The sequence below is a fragment of the Colletotrichum costaricense genome, assembly GCF_030867565.1.
Source record: "Colletotrichum costaricense strain IMI 309622 chromosome Unknown Scaffold_7.1, whole genome shotgun sequence".
Taxonomy (NCBI): domain Eukaryota; kingdom Fungi; phylum Ascomycota; class Sordariomycetes; order Glomerellales; family Glomerellaceae; genus Colletotrichum; species Colletotrichum costaricense.
The window spans coordinates 423,811-442,421 of NW_026848236.1; the positions used below are offsets into that span (position 1 = coordinate 423,811).

The following is an 18,611-nucleotide window of genomic DNA, read 5'->3' on the forward strand; positions in this document are numbered from 1 at the left end:
TCTCCCTTTTAGTCATGTTGTGTATGGACAGAAACCTTTGCAGGGATAATGAAGTACGTTGCTTCGTAGCCATCATTTAAGTAAGTTAAATGCGAAGAAGCTCTACTTCTCTAGAGAGAAGAGGCCCCAGCAAATTCTTGAAGTATTGGAGGCAAAAATGGGCTTCCACGCCTATTTGATCTATAGCGCATTCATTGACTGGGAACTACTTCGCTTGATTTAAAAACCACGACTTTCACGAGCCCTCTATTGGATCCTTCTTAATACTACCAGCACGAGGAATCGATTGAAAACTCAACGCGAGTAATTCAATCTGAGCCTTGAATTGTTTCATCATACAGATCGAAGCGTGGTATCATTGTTAAGTCATACTAGTAACCTCTCACTCCTGCGCAACAGCTTTACCCCTTCCACTCGCTGCCTCAAACTTAGCCTGCCACTTGTCCTCCTGCTTAAACATAGCAACACACTGCAGCGCGCTCGGAGCCCCAAAGTCGGGATCCGCGCCACCTTCGAGGAGAACCTAACGTCGACGGTGTTAGATGCAAAATCTTCCCGCAAAGTGATAGTGATATTGACCATGGGAACCGGGCGCCGGGATGAGAGGCCGATAAGTTCAATCGGTAAAGACAGGAAACAACAACACAACAGAAACTGGAACGAACCTCGATAACTTTGTCTTCTTGCTTAAACACCGCCCCAGCAAGCGGACTCTGCCCCCGATCATTCAACCGATTCGCATCGGCCCCGTGCTGGATGAGCAACTTCACCAGGTCCGCGTGTCCGTGATACGCAGCTAGCATGAGCTAGACATTCCAAGAATCAAAACCACCAATTAGCAAAACGTTCTAAACACAATCAAACTAAGGCGTTTCTTTCTTTCTTTCTTTTCTACTTTTCTCCGTCTTCTTCTTCTTCTTCTTCTTTTCTTCTTCAGAGGACGGGCAATCATTAAGTACGTACCAACGTATCACCCTTCTCGTTCGTCATATTCGCCGGCAACCCAGCCGGCAACGCCTGCCGGAAGATGGCGAGATCCCCTTTCCGCGCGGCGTCGTACATTCGTCCCGCGAGGGCGATTGCTTCGGGCGGTAGGGAGCTGGCGCTTTGTGAAGAATCCATGGATTTTGAAATTCCGAGTCCTGAGGAATATGTGTGTGTGTTGCCTGGAGAGCAAGTTTATCAGTTTCGCTGTGTGTTGAGATGTGAAAGGACCGCAAGTCTTCGCTGCGGGGGGGGCCTATTAGCTTGAACAGAGACTCAGCTTACCCTTGAGAAAATCTAAGATGGACTTTGGTTAAATTATCCTCGAAACCGCGGGGAGTCTCTCAGATAATAAATCGGGTTGGCAATTCAGATACAAGAAACCTAGTGTAGGTAAGGTAGTTGAAGATCGGAGAGCTGTGAGTTGGAGGTTGACAAAATGGTGGGGTAAAAAATACCGAATGCCGAGTGGATGGATGACGTGAAAGAATAGCAAGCAAGCAGCTCATTCATCCCCGGGAGCCCCACGCACGCCCCCAGCGGGGATAGCGGAATATGCTGATGGTGGGAACGTGTCAACCAATTGGACGTAACTCATTTGACATAGGATGAACTCCAGGAGGTGAACGTCGATTCAATGATCATTGCGTAGCTAATGAGACAAGTAGATAGTGAGATGATATCACTCCATAGGCACTTTAAATTTGTTGACATGGGCAACAGGAGATTAAGTGAGGAGCCGTTCAAACCCTACGCAATGGCGGTCTCTTCAAGTAGAAATTCTTGGCTCCCCAATTCACGGACACATACATCAGACCAGGGCGAAGAAAACCATCTTCAAAACCAATGTTGTTTCCCCGTTATATTTTTTTCTTATCCTTCTGCTCCGTATTACTATTTACACCTCATTAATCAGAGACGAGCCAATTCCTCCCAATGCGAGCAAGGCCGATTTGTGCCGTGACGTGTTTGCAAACTCCCTCGCTCAGCGAGACCGCCGGACCTCCGTGTCATGATGAAACCCCTCCCTATCTATTATAAAGGCAAGGCACATCTCCCCCCAGACGGAATGAGAGAAACACCCGAAGCCACTGTGAAGTAAGAGAGGGAAAAAAAAAGCCCCTTCCCCGCGGCTCCCTGCCGTCGAACGGTAGACAACCTCGTGGGAGCGGGCTCGTTGACAAAAGTCTGGGTATCAAACTATGTTTGTACAAATAAAAAGAAGTGAAAAAGAAAAGACAAAACAAAAGATGATGTGTGTGCCAAAACCAACACCCAAAAGACGCCCACCCAAACTCAAACTCCTAGAGTCCAATGTGGTCATATCGTCGTGGGCTCGGCTCTCTGCGCGCGCGTGAACTGCTCATGTTTTCCCTGCCAAACAACCCCGTCTTCGTTCTCCGTAGCATAGTGTATGCACCAAGTCCATCTAAGTCCTGATTGGCGTGTCTCGTTCGACGTCGAATTCAATCTCTCCCTCATCCAACTCTCCCCTCGCGGCTCTGCGAGCCAAATCTCTCTCTCCGTAAATTTCAGTCTTGCGCGTTTCAGCCTGTTGCAAGCAGTCGACATATGTCCTGAACTTGACAATCTCCCGTAGGAGGTAGGCACTCTTGCGCTCCCAGTTGGCCATGGCGCGAACGGCGTTGTTGCCGCGGGGTGTGAAGGCGAGCAACATCGGGCTACGAAGCTGATTGTGCGTCTGAAGGTCATCTTCGATGCCCTTGACGTAGGCAAGGAGACTTTCGAGCTGCTCCTCTTCTGGTAGGTTACTGGGCCGCATGCTCTGTGTTGGTGGCGCCCACTCGGCGACGTGGATCCTGTCACCAGGCAACTTGTTGCCGCGGCTGGCTGAGCTATAAGGGCCTCCGGAGCCGTGGTCGAGTGAAGCAGCTGAGCGGAAGCTCGACATACTAGGTCGAGGGTTTCCGGCGGCGCTGCTTCCGGGCCTTGAGTTAGAGCGCTGGCGCCCAGTTGCCGGTCCCACGGTTTGTTCATTGATAGCCGTTACCAGTGCGTTGTTAATGATGGCGTCGCTCCAGCCATACTCGATATTACTGATACCGCCGACTAGAGGGTGTGTGCTTAAGCGCGCGCTCCAGTAGTTGGCTGTAGTGACGAATTCTTTGCTAATCTCGGGGGTTCCGACTTGGAATAGGTGAACAGCGCCCGTGGGCAAGCTGAGGGCCCAAACGTGAGGGCGAGCTCTCGAGTAACCAGGCGGTGGCAGAGTAGATGCTAAAGTCTGTCGGAGGCTGAAGGTGCCTAGGTTAGTGGCATTTTCCTGCCAGTTGCCGCCTCCCACAATGGCCGGACCCTTGGTTGCATTGCGACCGCGGCCCTTGCGTCCCGTCTTGTTAGTGCCGAAGGAAAAGATACTCATTTGGCCTCTTTGAATGACGGCAAAAACCTCGTTCCAGTGACGGTCCTTGGCCTTCTTCTCAATGCCGTCAAGATGGTGCTTATGGATGACCATGCCTTCCTTTACCCACGGAGGACCGGCGAGCTCGAGCGATTCGTCGTCGAGGAGTTGCGCGGGTTTGAGTTCGTCACTCATGATGGACGGCTCCTTCCCGAGACAGGATTCATCGTCACGGATGACGGCCTGGCTAAGGGCGTTGGCAAATCCGATGGACTGTTGATAGTCGCCTCCACGGAATGACGAGCTGAGCGAATCCACAGACATCGATGTTTGCGTTCGGCCCAGCGAGAGCTTACTCCACGTTGCCGATGATATTGTAGGGCTCCAAATGGAATTTCCGTCCTCGAAGCTCGTTCGCGACGAAGAGAAGCCCGGATTGCCCATACGAGGTCGTGACCTGCTCTTCGAATTCCATCTGGAAGAATTGGCACGGCCATTTTCAGCTATGCGCCCACGCATAGATGCCTGACTCTCAGACGGGGCCTTACTCAGAACGCTAGGCGTTCGCTTCAGCATACCAATAACAGAGAGACCGCTCTGGGTGTTGGGCGCCAGATTCTTGGACGGATCGGCACCGAAGAGAGGCAATCGTTCGTCGCGGATCGAGGCGTAAATGTCTTTGAGGACAACTTCGACCTGGCTTTCCCAGGCTCGCATCGAACCGTCGAACGGTGACTTGACCAAGGGCCCGCATTCGTCGTGGCAGTGGTCTCCGGACCCGTCTCCCTCGTTTCTCGGCGGCGGTCGAAACGACAGTCGGCGCGAAACGAACCGCTCTTCGATCGACGGTCTGGAATCGTCGCCTCCAAGAGCGCTATTGGATTTACCCGGTAAGATGGTCGGCCGCTCAAACGCATCAGGGGCCGCCTCAATCACCGCCTGAGTGATTGTAGTCATGGTATTCTTGACGAACTGACTCCGCGTCATCTTGTGCTCGATGTCAGCCAGGTGCAAATCAGTGTTGAGCAGCATGATTGAGTAGCAGATTGTGTGAATGACGTCTGTATAATGTTAGTTTATGTTCTTGATGATTTGGAGGCAACAGTAGCAACATACCGGATGCCTTGAATCCGTGGTTGGTGTTGCAATCACACCAACGCTTGGAAAAGGCAACCAAGATACGATCAACCTGCTGTGTCTCTGCTCTAAAGACAAGGCGTTCGCAGATCAAGCGGAGACTCTGGAGAATGCTCTTGTCGGCAAAGTCATACAGATCCATGTACGCTTGCAAAGTCCTCTGCCGGACGGGGCCTTCTTCACCCATCCATGCAGCGGCCTTCTCCTTCTGGATGAAGTCCTCGTTACCATCATAGATCTTTTGGGCCTTTTTGCGGTCGTCTTCTGTTGGGTCTCCAACGATGAAGTCGGGCTCATCCAGAGGCTTGGTGCTCATAGCCTCAAATGTGCCAAGGACCTTGGGGCTATTCTCTGTGGTTTCGACTCGGACACTAGGGGTGCCGCTCATGGCAGACTTGTACTCGGTGGTAGTGGACCCTGAAGCTCGGCTGGCAGACCTAGTACCCTCCATTGGCAAGATTAGCGTTGATTTATTGCCTTCATCATCCGAGTCTGCTGGAGCGACCGCGAGTCTGTTGTTCTTCCTGCCTCTAATGGTATCATCCTTTCGGTCTGAAGTCCCCTTCCGGGACGGGGAGGGTTCTTTGCTTGTCTTGCCAGACTTGTGGCTCCTATCCTTCTTTGTCTTGCCTCGCTTCGACTCAGTGTCTGCCTCATTGTCACTGCCATCGATATCGAGGAAGGAGTTGTTTCGCTTTTCGGACGATATGGGAGGTTCCGGGGGCGGTCTTGTGGGCGTATCGGTCCGGCGCTCATGCTCTGGATGATAATCATCGTCATCATCACGAGATCCTGAGCGGACTTCTCTTATCCGTGCATTGGGACTCGGGTCGTACTCGGGGGAGAAGGATCGTGGTTGTTCTTCGGCCCTCTCACCGTTTGAAGCTGGAGCGGGATCGGAGGTCATTTCGGAGTAGGCAGGTTGCACGGGAGCAGATTGGGGTGTCAAGGGCGTATTTGGCGTCACCGGGCTGCCTTTAAGGTACGGGTTCATAACCCTGCGCAGACTGCTGATTGGGCTGGGCTCTGGTTTCGCAGAAAGCTTGTCTTTGGTGATGGGCAACTGGATCGGGGCCACCAGAGGGGGCATTGGCGGTTCGAGAGTGGCAGCAACTGGCACAGGAGGGACCTCATCGGCGGACACAGACTTCTTTCTGCGACGAAAGAAGGAGCTCGGTTTCTTTTGCAGCACGTGATGATGAGAATGGGACGAAGATGTATCCCTCGAGGGCGGGGCGGGGGCGGATGGCTTCATCTGGTTGGCAACGTGTAGAGATCGGTTCCCGGACCTTTGATCAACAGAATCCACAGATGTTGACGACGTTATGCCTGTGGAATTTTGCGTCTCGGGCGGGTTATTGGAGGCATTGCTTCTAGACGAGCCGAAGACTCGCCTGAAAAACCCCGGTTTTTCTTTTGTTTGCTGCGACGGTGCTTGTGTCGGAATTGTAGCTGCGTGCACGGGCTCTTTTGTCTTGCCGTAGCCCACGTGTGGCGCGGGTGCCGACTCAGACTCGAATGCCGTGACGGGTGCGGTTGCTGGCGACGATATTGGCGCAGCTGAAGATACCGGGACAGATGAAGGCATTGGGGGCACTTCTTCTCGTGGAGTGTTGGACTTGTTGTTGTTGCTGTCTGCTCGGCGGGATGTCGACGTGCTTTTAGCGGACCGACTCGACCGTTTGCGTTCGAGGACAATGGGCGGCGGTTCGGCTGGCTCCACAGCCACAGTCGATGGTGCATGTGCGGCTGCGGACGTGGATGCGGCCATGGGCGGTTGTGGAATGGTCGCGGCAGGGGGGGTCACGGGCGGCATCATGCGTCGGGGCCCGCCAGGCACCGTAGGCGTCGGCGCGGCATCGTAGTCGTCGGTGAAAAAGGTGTTGGAGAATTCAATGTGCCATGGAGCTCCGTTCGCTTGAGCTTGATGTTGTGTGGCCTGCAGGGCTGGTGGGCGGTGACCATAGTCGAAGCTCGAGGATCTGCCACCGAAGCCGGAAGCCCACCTGGTGCTACTGAGAACTTGAGCATAGCCGGCATCAATGCTGTTGGAGCTGCTACTCTTTGTGCTTCCCTTCCCACCTCGAGAGTGCATGTGGCGTTGGGAGTTGGCAGTGCTTCGCAGCGGTTCCCGCATACTGCTGATGCGGTGCAGACCAGGTTGGAAGTTGGAACTACTGTTGCTCCTCCTACCCCGTGAGGATATCCTGCTCGCATCGTCGGCGTCAAAGTCGGAGCTATAGGAGTATGTGTGTCCAGGGCGGCCACCTCGCACTGATCTAGGGAAACCGTCACCGTCGGTATCGTATTGGTACTGCTGAGAAGGCTCGTCATGCATGTTTGGCGGGCTACTGCCAAAGGGGCCACCGACTGGGCCACCCATGGAGAATTGGTCGAGAGACATGAGCATATTCGCCATGAGGGAGTCGCGTGTAACGTTTCGCGGGGACAATGAGAGATCGTGGGAGTCGCGGGGGCGTGATTGGTCGGGATTATCGTTTTCTTTATTCGAGGACATGTCGAAGCTGTCGGGCGAATCGGGAGTGTCTACCAAGAAAGAGTCGTCGGCATGGCGAGAGAGAGCAGGGCCTCGTAGTGCCCGAGAACTGTTGGATTTGCCCTTGGCGACGGATGAGGACGAAGTAGGCGGCGGTGGCCTGTTCCTGTTACTCGGTGGTGGTGTTTGAGGGACTGGCGGCGCAGTTGTAGGTTCTCCTCTTGACGCGACAACGGCGGCGGGCCTGTTCGAGTAGGCGGCGGGCGGAGGAGAGGTGTTGATGTTGAGGTCGGGACGGCGACGACTGGAACGTCTCGGGGTGTCGGCGTACATGATGAAGGAGGGGGGACGGAAGGGTATCGTGGGGGTCGAAAAGGGTTTTCAAGTCATTTCCAGATCCAATCCGATCAAGCGCAAGCGCAAGGCGCATATGCAGTAAGGTGCCGTAGTAGTCGCCAGTAGTAGCAGCAAGCAGGCCGGCGCCAAATAGATGCCAAGGTGCGGCCGCTGGACAAGAGTCGGGACGCGCCCCAATATTGTGCAACGCAGTTGATCCAATGCGACGCCAGTAGGTCAAGCGATCCAATCCGACGGCGATGGCGGCGCCGTAAGAATCAGTCGATGTCTGCTGGCGGGCTCACAGGATTCAGAGCCTGGAGGGAGGTCCTTGAAGTTTGAACAGCAGGCGGCGGGCAGGCTTGAACAGGCAGACTGACGGTCAAAGTGGGCTTCTCAGGCGTCGCAATGTCCACAAGGCCGGGTTCGAACTTCGGTGTCGCGGGTCGGCTTTGTCTCCCGGGGTGAACGAGTCCCAACCGAGTAATGAGTGGCCGAAATGAAGACTCGAGCGAGTCCCGTTTTGGACCCTTTCTTTGGGTCTTTTGGGGGGTGGTGTCAGGTGTTAGCGGACAACGTTGCAGCAATGTTTCTTTTCTGAAGTGGGCAGCTGTTCAGGTTGCTTTTTTCTCTGGTGTTGCTTTTGCCGTTTTCCCCCGTTTGGCATGGGCGGGTGGGCATTCAAAGGCCAAGAGTGCCACGAGGAACGGGAAAATGTGCGCGGGAAGGTTTGATTATGTATTAGTATCCGTCGTTGGTAGCGTGTATTCGTACTAGTAGTGGTAGTATTGAGACCGGGTATTCAGTAGGCGAATGTTGGGGGGTAAGAGTGACGGGCCTTGAAAGTTGGTACGATGCTCCGAAAGAGGCGATGGATGCTACCCTCAATCTTCCCCTGACCTAGGACTTGCTAGGCCCCGGATGGATGGTGGTGATCGGCCGTCGACGGGCGAGGGGTGGAGGATGAGAGCGAGGACGTGGACGTGGACGTGGACGAGGGTGAGGGTGTGGTGTATGAAGTGGTTCACTTATGTCTTGTGCTAGCGACGAGAAAACGGCGACGGTGCGACTGCTAGCTTGGGAGGTATCCGCAGATGCGCGCAACACAGGTCGAGGTTGTGTTGGCAGTGGGCGAGCGCAGGGTTAAGAAGTATTAGTAGTTCGAATTGGATCGTCAGAGTATGGACTGCGTGGTAGAGATGGATATAGCTGGAAGTATTCTGTATGCGGAGACTGGAGTGTACCAAGTCCAAGTGGAAGTGGTATGCGAAGCGTGGTGTATCCGTACGGAGTATGCGTATGGCAAGGTTGGATGGGGTGCGGTAAGGGACGGTAGATGCAGGTGTGCATTCGTCACAGTTCGGATGTTTTGCGGCGCCAGGGCACTAGGGGGTGGGTGGTCGGGTGCTTGGTTGCTTGAAGCACAAGCAGTTAGAGAAGGGAGGCGGCGAGACAGGTAAATGGATGATGGATGGATGGATGGGTTTGTTGACTTTTGGCTTACTTAGCTAAGGTACGGGAGAAAGTCTTGCAAGGTATCTGGGAGGTCTGATTTGTTGGCTTGGTAATAAGGTGTTGTTGATGAACAACAAGCCACGAAACACACGTGGGAAAAGTGCAAAGAAGGAAAAGAAGCAGAAGGGAAGAGGAGGAATGGCCACAAGCAAATTCACTACCTTGGATACGTAGCAAGGTACAGATAGGTACCTGCAAACACCAGCTCCAAGGCGAGGTAATTAAGGTACCACCACGAAGGTACGGCGTAATTAGGGTCAAGCAAGGCATGACAAGGAATCTCGTTGATGGGCAGCCTATCCGTACACTAGGAGAAAGACCGGGCAGGGGCTGGGATATCCATACTTGACAGTCACAGAACACAGATGGGGATGAGATCCGGGACTGCTACGAATAGGAACCTGGTCAATAAAGCTAGAAAATGAACAGCGGACAATATCTCAGGCAAGTATTACTGTGGTCCTTCCGGCGGGACATGGATGGAACTTGAGACCTTGGTCTTTTTGGGCTGGTATCAACGTTGAAGGTCTGCAGAATTTCGGATTATGATATCCGTAAAGGGTCCATATTCTATCAGGTAATTAGACGTAGCGTCCGTGTTGCTGCTGATGGTGCTACATGTATTGACTCTCTCTTGTGTGTATCTCTGTGCGGACCTGCATGTTGGCAGGACATTCTAATTACACAACGCATGCGACACGACATGAACCAAGGTGCCTTGGTATGTACTCCCAACTCCCTACTCCGGGTGGATGCAGAGTACGGGAGTACGGAGTTTCTGTGAGAGAGGATGCAAGTGATACGGGACTTTGAATGCGCCGGTCCATGGACGTTCATGTTGGCGTCTCTTCTCGGTCGGTTTTGCGGAGCGTCCCTGTCCCTGTCAGGAAAAGTCGGGCCCAGGCAAGAGAAACACCAGACGAGACGATAACAACAATAATATCAATATGCAAGGGAAAGAGCAATAGGGAGCACGGACGCCAATATTCCACATCATCATATCCGATGCTGAATAAGGGCGACGACGACGACAACGACGACGACCATATGTCCGTCTGACTTTGCCTTATTAGTCGATGTACGTACGGGCAAGTATTGCTTACTACCTAAGGTAAGGTAGGTAAGGTGGTCGATGCCCCGTATGGTTGACGAAGCAGGTTGAAGAAACATCCAACAGATGCAGAAATACCAAAAGAAACACCAAGATACCAGACGAAGGAACTTTTCCTTCCATGTATTTTTGAGGGCATCCATCCCATGGTCCTTCGCACCTGCCACGTCCACCAGTGCCTTCTTTCCTCCACTATCCTAAATTTCGAGCTGCACTTGCCTCAACCACCACATTACAAGTACGTATCCGCAACTGTAAGAAACGAGGAAAGAGCCAACGCATGAGAGCTTCCTCGCAAGGCACGGTACCTAGAAAATCCACAGAAAAAGTCGAGAAATGTCACGGGCCTTGCGACATGTGGTCAGGAATCGTCAGGACGCACCTTCCATGTCATTTCTCGCCGTTGCCCTTGGCTGCTGCTGGGGAACATGAGGAAAGCACACAGCCAAACTGGCCCGAATGGGTAAAGAGTCCAGGTCCGCTGCAACTGCAGGGTTTCTCCTTTTTCACTGCTTTTCCCATTTTCCTTTGCCCCCAGTTGGCAGTGAACCCCTCCTTTCTTCTTTTGTTTTTGGTAGTATTGTTTTATTGCCTTTTTTTCTCCATGTTCTGTCACTCTCTTTTTACTGTCTATAGAGTCATCTATTACTCTGCTTTCCCGGCTTACCGATACTTGTGACCAAGTATACTCACTAACCTTCGTCATCTTGACCGCCCGCAAAGAACAAAGAAATAACCGCTTCATCTCAATCCCTCTCTGCAGAGCACGTCCTGTTCTCTCCAACCGCCCTCAATCCCACCAATCATTGCCATCCTCATTTCCAGAACGCCATTGGGCTCTTTCGAAGACAACCGCATCGCTTCGCGTTCGCGCCATGGATGATGGAAACCGAGCCAGATGAGCAATGCAAAAGAAACAATCTGCCACAACCATCATCGATATGAACCTGCTGCCGTTGACCCTTACACAATACCTAGACTGGGAGAGCCTACCTACGCCATGGCAGTGTAGGATTTGGACGCCGTCGTGGCACCCCAAAACATGGCCGGCCTGCGAGACACGAGACACCACCACAAGCGCCAGACACCTTGACACCGCGACCGACGGCAGGCTTGCCGTCCTTGACTAGCCTCCTTTTCTGACGGGCACCACCCTGCACTGTCCCCTCCAATCCTTCCTTACATTCTTCCACCACAAAGACCAGAAGTGTCCAGAAAAAACGGGACAAGAGGAGACAGGGCTGCAGGGGTAATGCAAGATGCATCCATCCCACCATTGCTCTTGTCCCAAAGGAGAAGCCAATCTCAAGGGGATCCCAGACACTACCGTCGGCCTTCGTGAAGCCGTCGCCAGAGGCTGATGGCTGATGGCTTGGTCAACCGTCAATTGGGTGCAAGACGCGGCACAGAGTCCTTCACAGTCCTACAGATCCATCGCTGGCTGGCTGGCATTGCTCATGGCGGATGCTCATTACCGATACGACTTCAACATCCTGCGGGACCGACAATGTTCATCTATCAAAACCAACATCCACGGATACCGCCTGTGTCTCTACCAATTCGTCGTTCTTGGGGCCGTCCGTTCCTTGACGACAATCCCACCTCACGATGCGGATACTTTGACACCTCCGCGTTCCGAGAAGGAAAGCTGTCCATCCTAGACCAGGAAAAGCAGTGACCAGCAAAAGCTGGATGGTGGATCAACTAGATCAACAACGTACACACGCACACACACATTTTCACGTCAGAACCAAACGCGATGGCAACTTTCGCCATTACAAAGACGACTATCCGGTAATCCGCCAGCTTCCCTTCCACAACGAACATGCCATATCTCATTCGTCGAATCGTCTTATCGTGGCTATTATTGTCGCGAGCTTGACATTTGCCTTTCTTCCCGCCCACACATACGCTACCTCGGCCGCCCTCGATCCAATCGCGTCCATTCTCACGCCGCGAATACGCCCACTCATTTGCGCCCACTTGAAAGCACATGCAGATACCTACCCATGGACTTCCCCTGAATCGATGCAGACACCAACTTTTAGCATCCAGAGGCCCGTGCCAGACGCTGGATTGCGCCACCTTTTCCGCCACCTCGTGCCCATCGCTTATTCGCTTGCTTCGACACCCTCCTGCCAGTGGTTAACATCACTACACAGGAAAGCCTCTCCCCTCCCGAGTCCCAAGCTCCCACACCTGACGGCCTGCGAGCGGAGCGAGTGTCCATCGTGGGATTACAGGACGGCGGGATGGAACATAGTCTGTGTGTCTAGGTCTCGCGGGCCTGCTATGCGAGGGACCGTCGAGCACCACGAGGCTTATGACATTGACAGCCCCTTCCCCCTCGCTACCAAGTCATCTACGGTGTTTGCGCCCTTCTTTGGAAAAGATGTTCATGTCAGAATCATGATTCCAGGAGCCCCGGGCAACCAGGACCCTCATATTCCACTCGAGCAATGCGACAGATCATCGCGACAGTGGCACTCATTGCCATTTCTCTCTGAAAACTCGAATATGAGACCAGGCAGTGAGGCACTCTCTCATCTTAGAGATCTGCTTGGCCCCCAAATGCCGACGTCTTATTAGCGATGGTAATTAATTGTCCGTGTTTGGACCTGCAGGTCTGTGACACCACCAGCCCTTTTGACGGCGGAGTCGACACCGACGCGTTGCTGACGACCTGGCTCAGTAATGGAGGTCTCGCGCTCTACCAATCGCTTCGCCCAAAAACCATTGGATTTCCAGAAACTTTGCACTACAACAGACGCTGCAACACACCGCCTTCGTACGGGCGTCATTGACTTAGTGTACTGTACAAGTAGGCAAGGAGTTCGACGGGAGAAGGTGTCCCGGCCACCACCATCACCAGTCCACCACACCACCGCAAGCTGCATCCCCCCGCGGGATCGCTGGTCACTTCCAATGACATTCCAACGGCTTTGCTTACAATCTATGCATTTGCGGAACACGACCTTCTCCCTGCTTCACTGGCCAACAGTTCCCCCTTCGAGTAAGGGCGGGCTCGGCCCCCATTCCCACTCGCATCCAAGCCCGCCTTCTAGCGACTCAATCTCCAACACTGGCGGCCCCCATCCTGATTGATGTTCGCGCTAAACTGACAAAACCTAAAACACACCGACAGAGCTTCCATGTCATTAGTTTCCTTGCCGTCGTGCCAGTCGGCGTTCGTCGAGAAGACCCTCACGACCCTTCTTCACCTCCGACGTCAAGTCAACGTGTCAAAGCGCAACCTGTTCGCACTCCGCAAGTCCACGGCCTGCCTGCATGACGAACATTCTTCGGCGGATCGCTCAAAAGTCTCCAGCTTTTGCCCCTTCGCCGCGAACCGGCATTGCGACAGGGCGTGGGTGCCTTCAAGGCCCCTTTCTTGGCGTGTCAACCCTTCGCGTCAAGGAACGAAGATTTCGGTCAATCAGCCAATCTCTTCAAGCCAATTGGGGTTACACGATGGCCACAGGCCGAGAATAGCGCGTGGTTTCGTAAGACTAGAGCAGCTTTCTAAAGTCTGACAACTCGGCTCACTCTTCAAAAGCAGTCGTTCCCATCTTGCAGCTCCGGGATCAGGATCCTCTTGAAGATGAGCCGGCTCCGTCGATCAGTAGATCACCAATCCCTCTCCATAATCGGCCGATAATGTCGAATCTTGCATTGCGTTTGAAGCGAGCTGCAATTCTCCAGATCATCTCGGCGAGCCACCTCTCCGTGTCCCTCGAAACAACGTCGCCTGCTGTCAGCGCCGTATATTCGGTAATGGCACGTCCGCGGCGGCCCCCCACTGCAAGGACCATCCCAAGTTCGGTCCCAAGTCGGCGACAGGACTTACTCTCCTTCAATCTTTGCGCATTGCGTAGGTTGTATTTACCCGCCGTTGCATTGTCGGTCCCCAAATCCGCAGGTGGGTAATACGTCCAGTGTTAGTTTCTGTAGTTTAGTACGCTAGATCACTTCATGTCACTGTCGTTCGAGTGAGGTACTGTTTCAGGAACGAACACACTATCTCTTTGCTTCATTCTTACTCGCTCTTGTTCATTCGACGAATGACGAAGTCATCGAGCTCGAAGATCGATTCCGCACGAGCGACATGATCATCGCCGGCACGTGGAAACCTTGGCCGAGCTTGGCTTGGGCTGCAAATCTTACGTGGATGATACCACACTAATATGCCAGTGCATACGGACACGACGGAGGCTCGTGTCGCAACGCAATCGAGTGGTTGGATTGCCATAGTGGTACTCTGGATCTCCGAGCCATCAGGATAGGCAGCATCGTGGCTGGAGGTCCTCCTTGGTCAGACGCTCAGGCTTCGTCTCGAAGACTCTTATTTCCGTCTTCGAGACGGCGGTTGCTCTGTGGACGGGTGGATGCACTGGTGACTCTCCAGATGATGGTTGACACAGCATATCATATATGTAGGCGTTGAATTGGGTCCCGGAACAATGGGCACTGGCAATAGCAACCAAGTAGTTATCTGTAACGACCAATGCATATGTACTGATGTGTGTCTAGAGCCTGAACTTGAGTTGGCGGTGCGCGTCTCTCCATCCCAACCCCTCTACGTAGTCCAGATCACATCTTTCCAAGTCTGCCTTTGAAGCATCGCGAATCCAATAGTTGAGATGACTCTCACCCCGGCCGTTACTATTTCTTATAATACTGCGTCATATCATGGGCAAGCCCCAGTATACCCTATACAAGTTGGCATATCAGATCATCACTCCGCCAAAAGCTAGCCAGGAGAGAATAAGGGTAAGAAAGAACAAACAAGCATACCAGTTGGAACGTGACGGCAGCCTCGTCAGTCTTGTCCGCCTCACGCATGGCGACAATCCCTGGGTCGTTGGCCTCGACCTCGTCCGGGTCCGAGGCCATCCTCTTGAGGTTCGCCTCGGAGACCGGGTTCGTGAACTGGTTGAACTTTTCTCGTCGGTAGCGGTCGTACTTGTCGAGTATGTCATCGTCGGCTCGGCCGTCGTGGATGCCTGCTAGACAGTCGAAGAGGTCGCCTACGTCGACGATGCCACCCGTGAGGCCCATGCCGCCGCTGTGGAGGCCGAGGGCCGAGAGGTTAGATGGGTGCCAGGCAGGATTTTCCTTTCTCTCTTTTTTCGTCTTTCCCCTTTGTCTTCCACCTGTGTCATGGGTACGAAGGGCACTTACAACGGGTTACACAAGTGCGCAGCATCCCCAGCCAAGATGAACCTCCCCACGCGCATCCGCGGCGCGAGACGCTGGTGTACCTTGTAGGGGCTAAAGTTGACGATTCGGTAGTCGTTGGCTTTTGGGTTCCCGGGCAGCATGGTTTCGTATTTCGCGGGCTGGCGGGCACGGTACTCGTCGTGGCTGAGGCCGGGGACCTCGCCGTAGCTGACGCGCCAGAGGCCGTCGTCTTGGATCTTGGCGGCCATGAAGTAGTCCGTTGGGTGGATGACAAAGTTGGAGTCTTTCCAGCCGTACTTTTCAAAGTCGTAGTAGACCTTTTGTTTCTATGTGTTTAGCATCCTATTCGCTTCTGGGGCTGTTTGCATTTCTGCCGCTGGCCTCTCTATGAGGAAGGAAATGGAGTTTCTACTCACGTTTGTGGCAATAATTTGCAAGTCCCACGTATACCCAGGAAAATCGTCCCCAAACAGCTGTCTCCGGATAATGCTATTCGCACCATCACATCCAACAACATAATCAGCCTCCAGCTCCTCGGCCCCCTCCTCCGTCTTCACGACAACCACCGCCCTCCCCCGGCTCTCCTCCTCCCGAATCCCCTCAACCTCACACCCCCACCTCACCTCCGCCGCCGGCTCCTTTTCGAGATCCTCCAGCGCCATCTTGCACAGCGCGTTCAACGGCAGACACGAGATCCGGTCCGGGTTCTCCGCGCCGAGCCTGCTGTTCTCGATCTTGGCGAGGACGGTGCCGTCTGGTTTGCGCCAGCGGGCGCCGCCTACTTCGATGCCGTGCTGCCTTACGCGGGCGAGGAGGTTCGCGCGGGAGAGGACGCGGTTGGCGGGGGCGGCGTAGTGGGTTGCGCGGGGCTGGGTGTCGAGGGAGGTGGATTTGTCGAGGAGGAGGACGGGGATGGAGTGGCGGGCGAGGAGGAGGGAGAGGAGGAGGCCTGTTGGGCCTGTGCCTATTACTATTACCTGGGGTCGGAGGGTTAGTTGAAGTGTAGGGTAGAGAGGAAGGGTTGGATATGGGGGATTTGCGGTGTGATGGTGTTGGTTTTACTTTTTGGATACCATGGTGGTCTTGAGATGCCATGTTTGATGAGTTGGATGTGGATGAGAGGGTCTGATTTGGTAGATGCTTTGGCAAAGGCTCCTTTAAGAGAAAAACTATTCACGGCTTTGGTATACGAAACTTGCTCTGTTACTGCTCGTCATGAATGGGATGTTTGGCGATGAATTATAATCGTTATTATTATTCGAGTTTTCTAGAATCAATACTCTGTCACATAAAGCCAGCTTGGTGGAGGCAACCAAGTTTCTCCTTGTACTTGACGTGAATAACCCCTTCTTTCCCTCTTCATTGCGAGTCGTCAGCAAGAGAACGGGCTATGTGGGATGCTCACGGACATATGACTTTGTGGGGTAACGAAGTGGGATGATATCCGGGGGCGGGTAGTGTTGATTAGTCGCGGGGGAGGGGGAGGGGCTGTGAGGTAGCTTGGAGGTCTAGGACGAATCGAGATGAACAGAGACTGAGCTTTCTCTGCCATGAAAGAGCAATTTGTGTTCCGTTGGTTGGTTATGCGAGATGTCTATCTTTTCACTTCGCTAAACCTCCCCACACACTCCTGTCCGGAAGTGCGGGAGGACGGTGCGTAGACCGTGTTTTTCAAGGGCTGTTCTAGCTGAATCATGAAAAATTCAGTTTCGAGCTGACTTTGATATACTCTTATGATATGTTCGAGCTGCTCTTCGTCTGCCTTCTTCCAACAAGACCTTGTATCCGGCGTCGATCTCCACCTCATACACTCATGACCGCCACAATGGACTTCTCCGAGATAGATCTCTCCCACCCACCCCTCAAAGACCTAACAATATCCAACATCACAGAAAACGTCCACGCCATCAACTCCAAATGCGCCGACATCCGCACGCGCCTTCTCCTAGAAAAGCTCGTCACCCACCTCCACGACTTTGCCCGCGAAACAAACCTCACCACCGCAGAATGGGAGACCGCCATCGCCTTCCTCACAGACGTCGGCAAGACCTGCACCTCCGTTCGGCAGGAATTTGTCCTCCTCTCCGACGTCCTCGGCCTCTCCCTCCTCGTCGACTCGCTGGACCACCCGAAACCGCCCGGGATCGGGGCGACGGAGGGCACCGTCCTCGGCCCGTTTCACACCCACGAGGCGAAGGACGTCCCGCACGGGGAGATGATTTCGAGGGATGGGGATGGGGAGCCGATGCTTGTTGTGGGGACGGTCAGGGACACGCAAGGGGTGCCGATTCCGGGGGTTAAGGTTGATGTGTGGGAGACGGATTCAAAGGGGTTTTATGATGTTCAGTATGACGGGTACGAGAACCCCGACGGACGGGCGGTTGTCAGGAGCGATGAGGGGGGAGGGTTCTTTTTTCGGGCGATCGTGCCGGTGCCGTATCCTATTCCGGGAGATGGACCTGTTGGGAGGTTATTGGCGACGTTGGGGAGGCACCGGTACCGGCCTAGTCACTTTCATTTCATGTTTGATAAGCCTGGATATGACCGTCTCATCACGTAAGTTCTCTTTGGCATTTTGGCATGTTCACTCTGATACTGGGGTTTCTTTCTGACGCGGACACAGAGCTTTGTATCTTCGTGGAGATCCCTTTGAGAGGTCGGATGCGGTCTTTGGAGTCAAGGAGTCGCTTATCGTGGACTTGAAGACTGTCTCGGATGTTGATGGGTTGGCTGAGAAGTGCGGTGTGAGGCCGTCGACGCGGCTTTTGACGTATGATTTTGTGTTGGTTTCGGAAGAGGAGGTTAAGGTCTTGAGGGAGTCTTAAGCAAGGCAGCAATTTGTTAAAGACGAGTGGCATAGATGACATTGGTAAACGGGAACCCCATTTTGAATTTGAGATCGTAGTAGTACAAGTAAACTTGAAAACTTCGATTACGTTGTGGTATCATATCGCCAGACCAAATCTAGCACTTTACTAGTGAAAGATTGTGAGAGACTCGGCTTGGTTGAAGCCTTTTCAGTGAATCTTTTCTAAAATATAAGTTTAGGTTGGCTGGAATTCAAAACAGGCACTTTGCCGTTACTCTTTTCGTTGAGGAGCACGACTTACTGACCATGTATGTGTATGTACCCTAGCGTCTCATCTGCAGGTTCTAATCACAACAAAAGTCTGGTGGTAAAAAACTGTTAGAAAGCAATATCATCGAATCTAGTGCACACGCACACAATTTCTTTTCTTCAAGATCGTTTCTTTTGAAGATCGGTTTCAACTTTTCTGACTCTTGCCATACCATAGGTTGACTGACATACGGCGGCCGGGCCCCCGCCATCAACATCAGTGCCAGCGACAACTAAACTCGCTTCGATGGACCAACCATTCAATGCTGTAGATCCCGTCGCCCTTGGCCAAGAACTTACAGTGCAACACAAAGGATCTGCAATGTGATTCAAAATGTGACCGCAATTTTCGGCAACATCTAAGTCCGTC

At 53.3% G+C, this 18,611-nt stretch overlaps 7 protein-coding genes across 7 annotated transcripts; 3 read left to right on the forward strand and 4 right to left on the reverse strand.

Moving 5' to 3' along the window:
* Nucleotides 1–382: 382 nt before the first annotated feature.
* On the reverse strand, nt 383–1,122 carry CCOS01_07341 (uncharacterized protein; the record flags this gene model as incomplete). Its single annotated transcript, XM_060455507.1, has 3 exons — nt 383–523; nt 666–806; nt 964–1,122. 3 exons carry the CDS (start codon nt 1,120–1,122, stop codon nt 383–385), a joined length of 441 nt encoding a protein of 146 aa, XP_060313399.1.
* Nucleotides 1,123–2,413: 1,291 nt separating this feature from the next.
* On the reverse strand, nt 2,414–7,313 carry CCOS01_07342 (Sec7 domain-containing protein; the record flags this gene model as incomplete). The annotated part of the gene is made up of 2 exons (XM_060455508.1): nt 2,414–4,407; nt 4,463–7,313. 2 exons carry the CDS (start codon nt 7,311–7,313, stop codon nt 2,414–2,416), a joined length of 4,845 nt encoding a protein of 1,614 aa, XP_060313400.1.
* A 2,775-nt stretch (nt 7,314–10,088) lies between these two features.
* CCOS01_07343 (uncharacterized protein) lies at nt 10,089–10,226 on the forward strand (the record flags this gene model as incomplete). Its single annotated transcript, XM_060455509.1, has 1 exon — nt 10,089–10,226. One exon carries the CDS (start codon nt 10,089–10,091, stop codon nt 10,224–10,226), a length of 138 nt encoding a protein of 45 aa, XP_060313401.1.
* Nucleotides 10,227–11,777: 1,551 nt separating this feature from the next.
* CCOS01_07344 (uncharacterized protein) lies at nt 11,778–11,915 on the reverse strand (the record flags this gene model as incomplete). Its single annotated transcript, XM_060455510.1, has 1 exon — nt 11,778–11,915. The coding sequence occupies one exon, from the start codon at nt 11,913–11,915 to the stop codon at nt 11,778–11,780; it is 138 nt and encodes a 45-aa protein (XP_060313402.1).
* Nucleotides 11,916–13,094: 1,179 nt separating this feature from the next.
* On the forward strand, nt 13,095–13,817 carry CCOS01_07345 (uncharacterized protein; the record flags this gene model as incomplete). The annotated part of the gene is made up of 3 exons (XM_060455511.1): nt 13,095–13,445; nt 13,502–13,556; nt 13,645–13,817. The coding sequence occupies 3 exons, from the start codon at nt 13,095–13,097 to the stop codon at nt 13,815–13,817; spliced, it is 579 nt and encodes a 192-aa protein (XP_060313403.1).
* Nucleotides 13,818–14,604: 787 nt separating this feature from the next.
* CCOS01_07346 (FAD binding domain-containing protein) lies at nt 14,605–16,218 on the reverse strand (the record flags this gene model as incomplete). The annotated part of the gene is made up of 5 exons (XM_060455512.1): nt 14,605–14,652; nt 14,737–15,007; nt 15,124–15,449; nt 15,540–16,100; nt 16,186–16,218. 5 exons carry the CDS (start codon nt 16,216–16,218, stop codon nt 14,605–14,607), a joined length of 1,239 nt encoding a protein of 412 aa, XP_060313404.1.
* Nucleotides 16,219–16,948: 730 nt separating this feature from the next.
* On the forward strand, nt 16,949–17,948 carry CCOS01_07347 (uncharacterized protein; the record flags this gene model as incomplete). Its single annotated transcript, XM_060455513.1, has 2 exons — nt 16,949–17,679; nt 17,747–17,948. The coding sequence occupies 2 exons, from the start codon at nt 16,949–16,951 to the stop codon at nt 17,946–17,948; spliced, it is 933 nt and encodes a 310-aa protein (XP_060313405.1).
* Nucleotides 17,949–18,611: the final 663 nt, after the last annotated feature.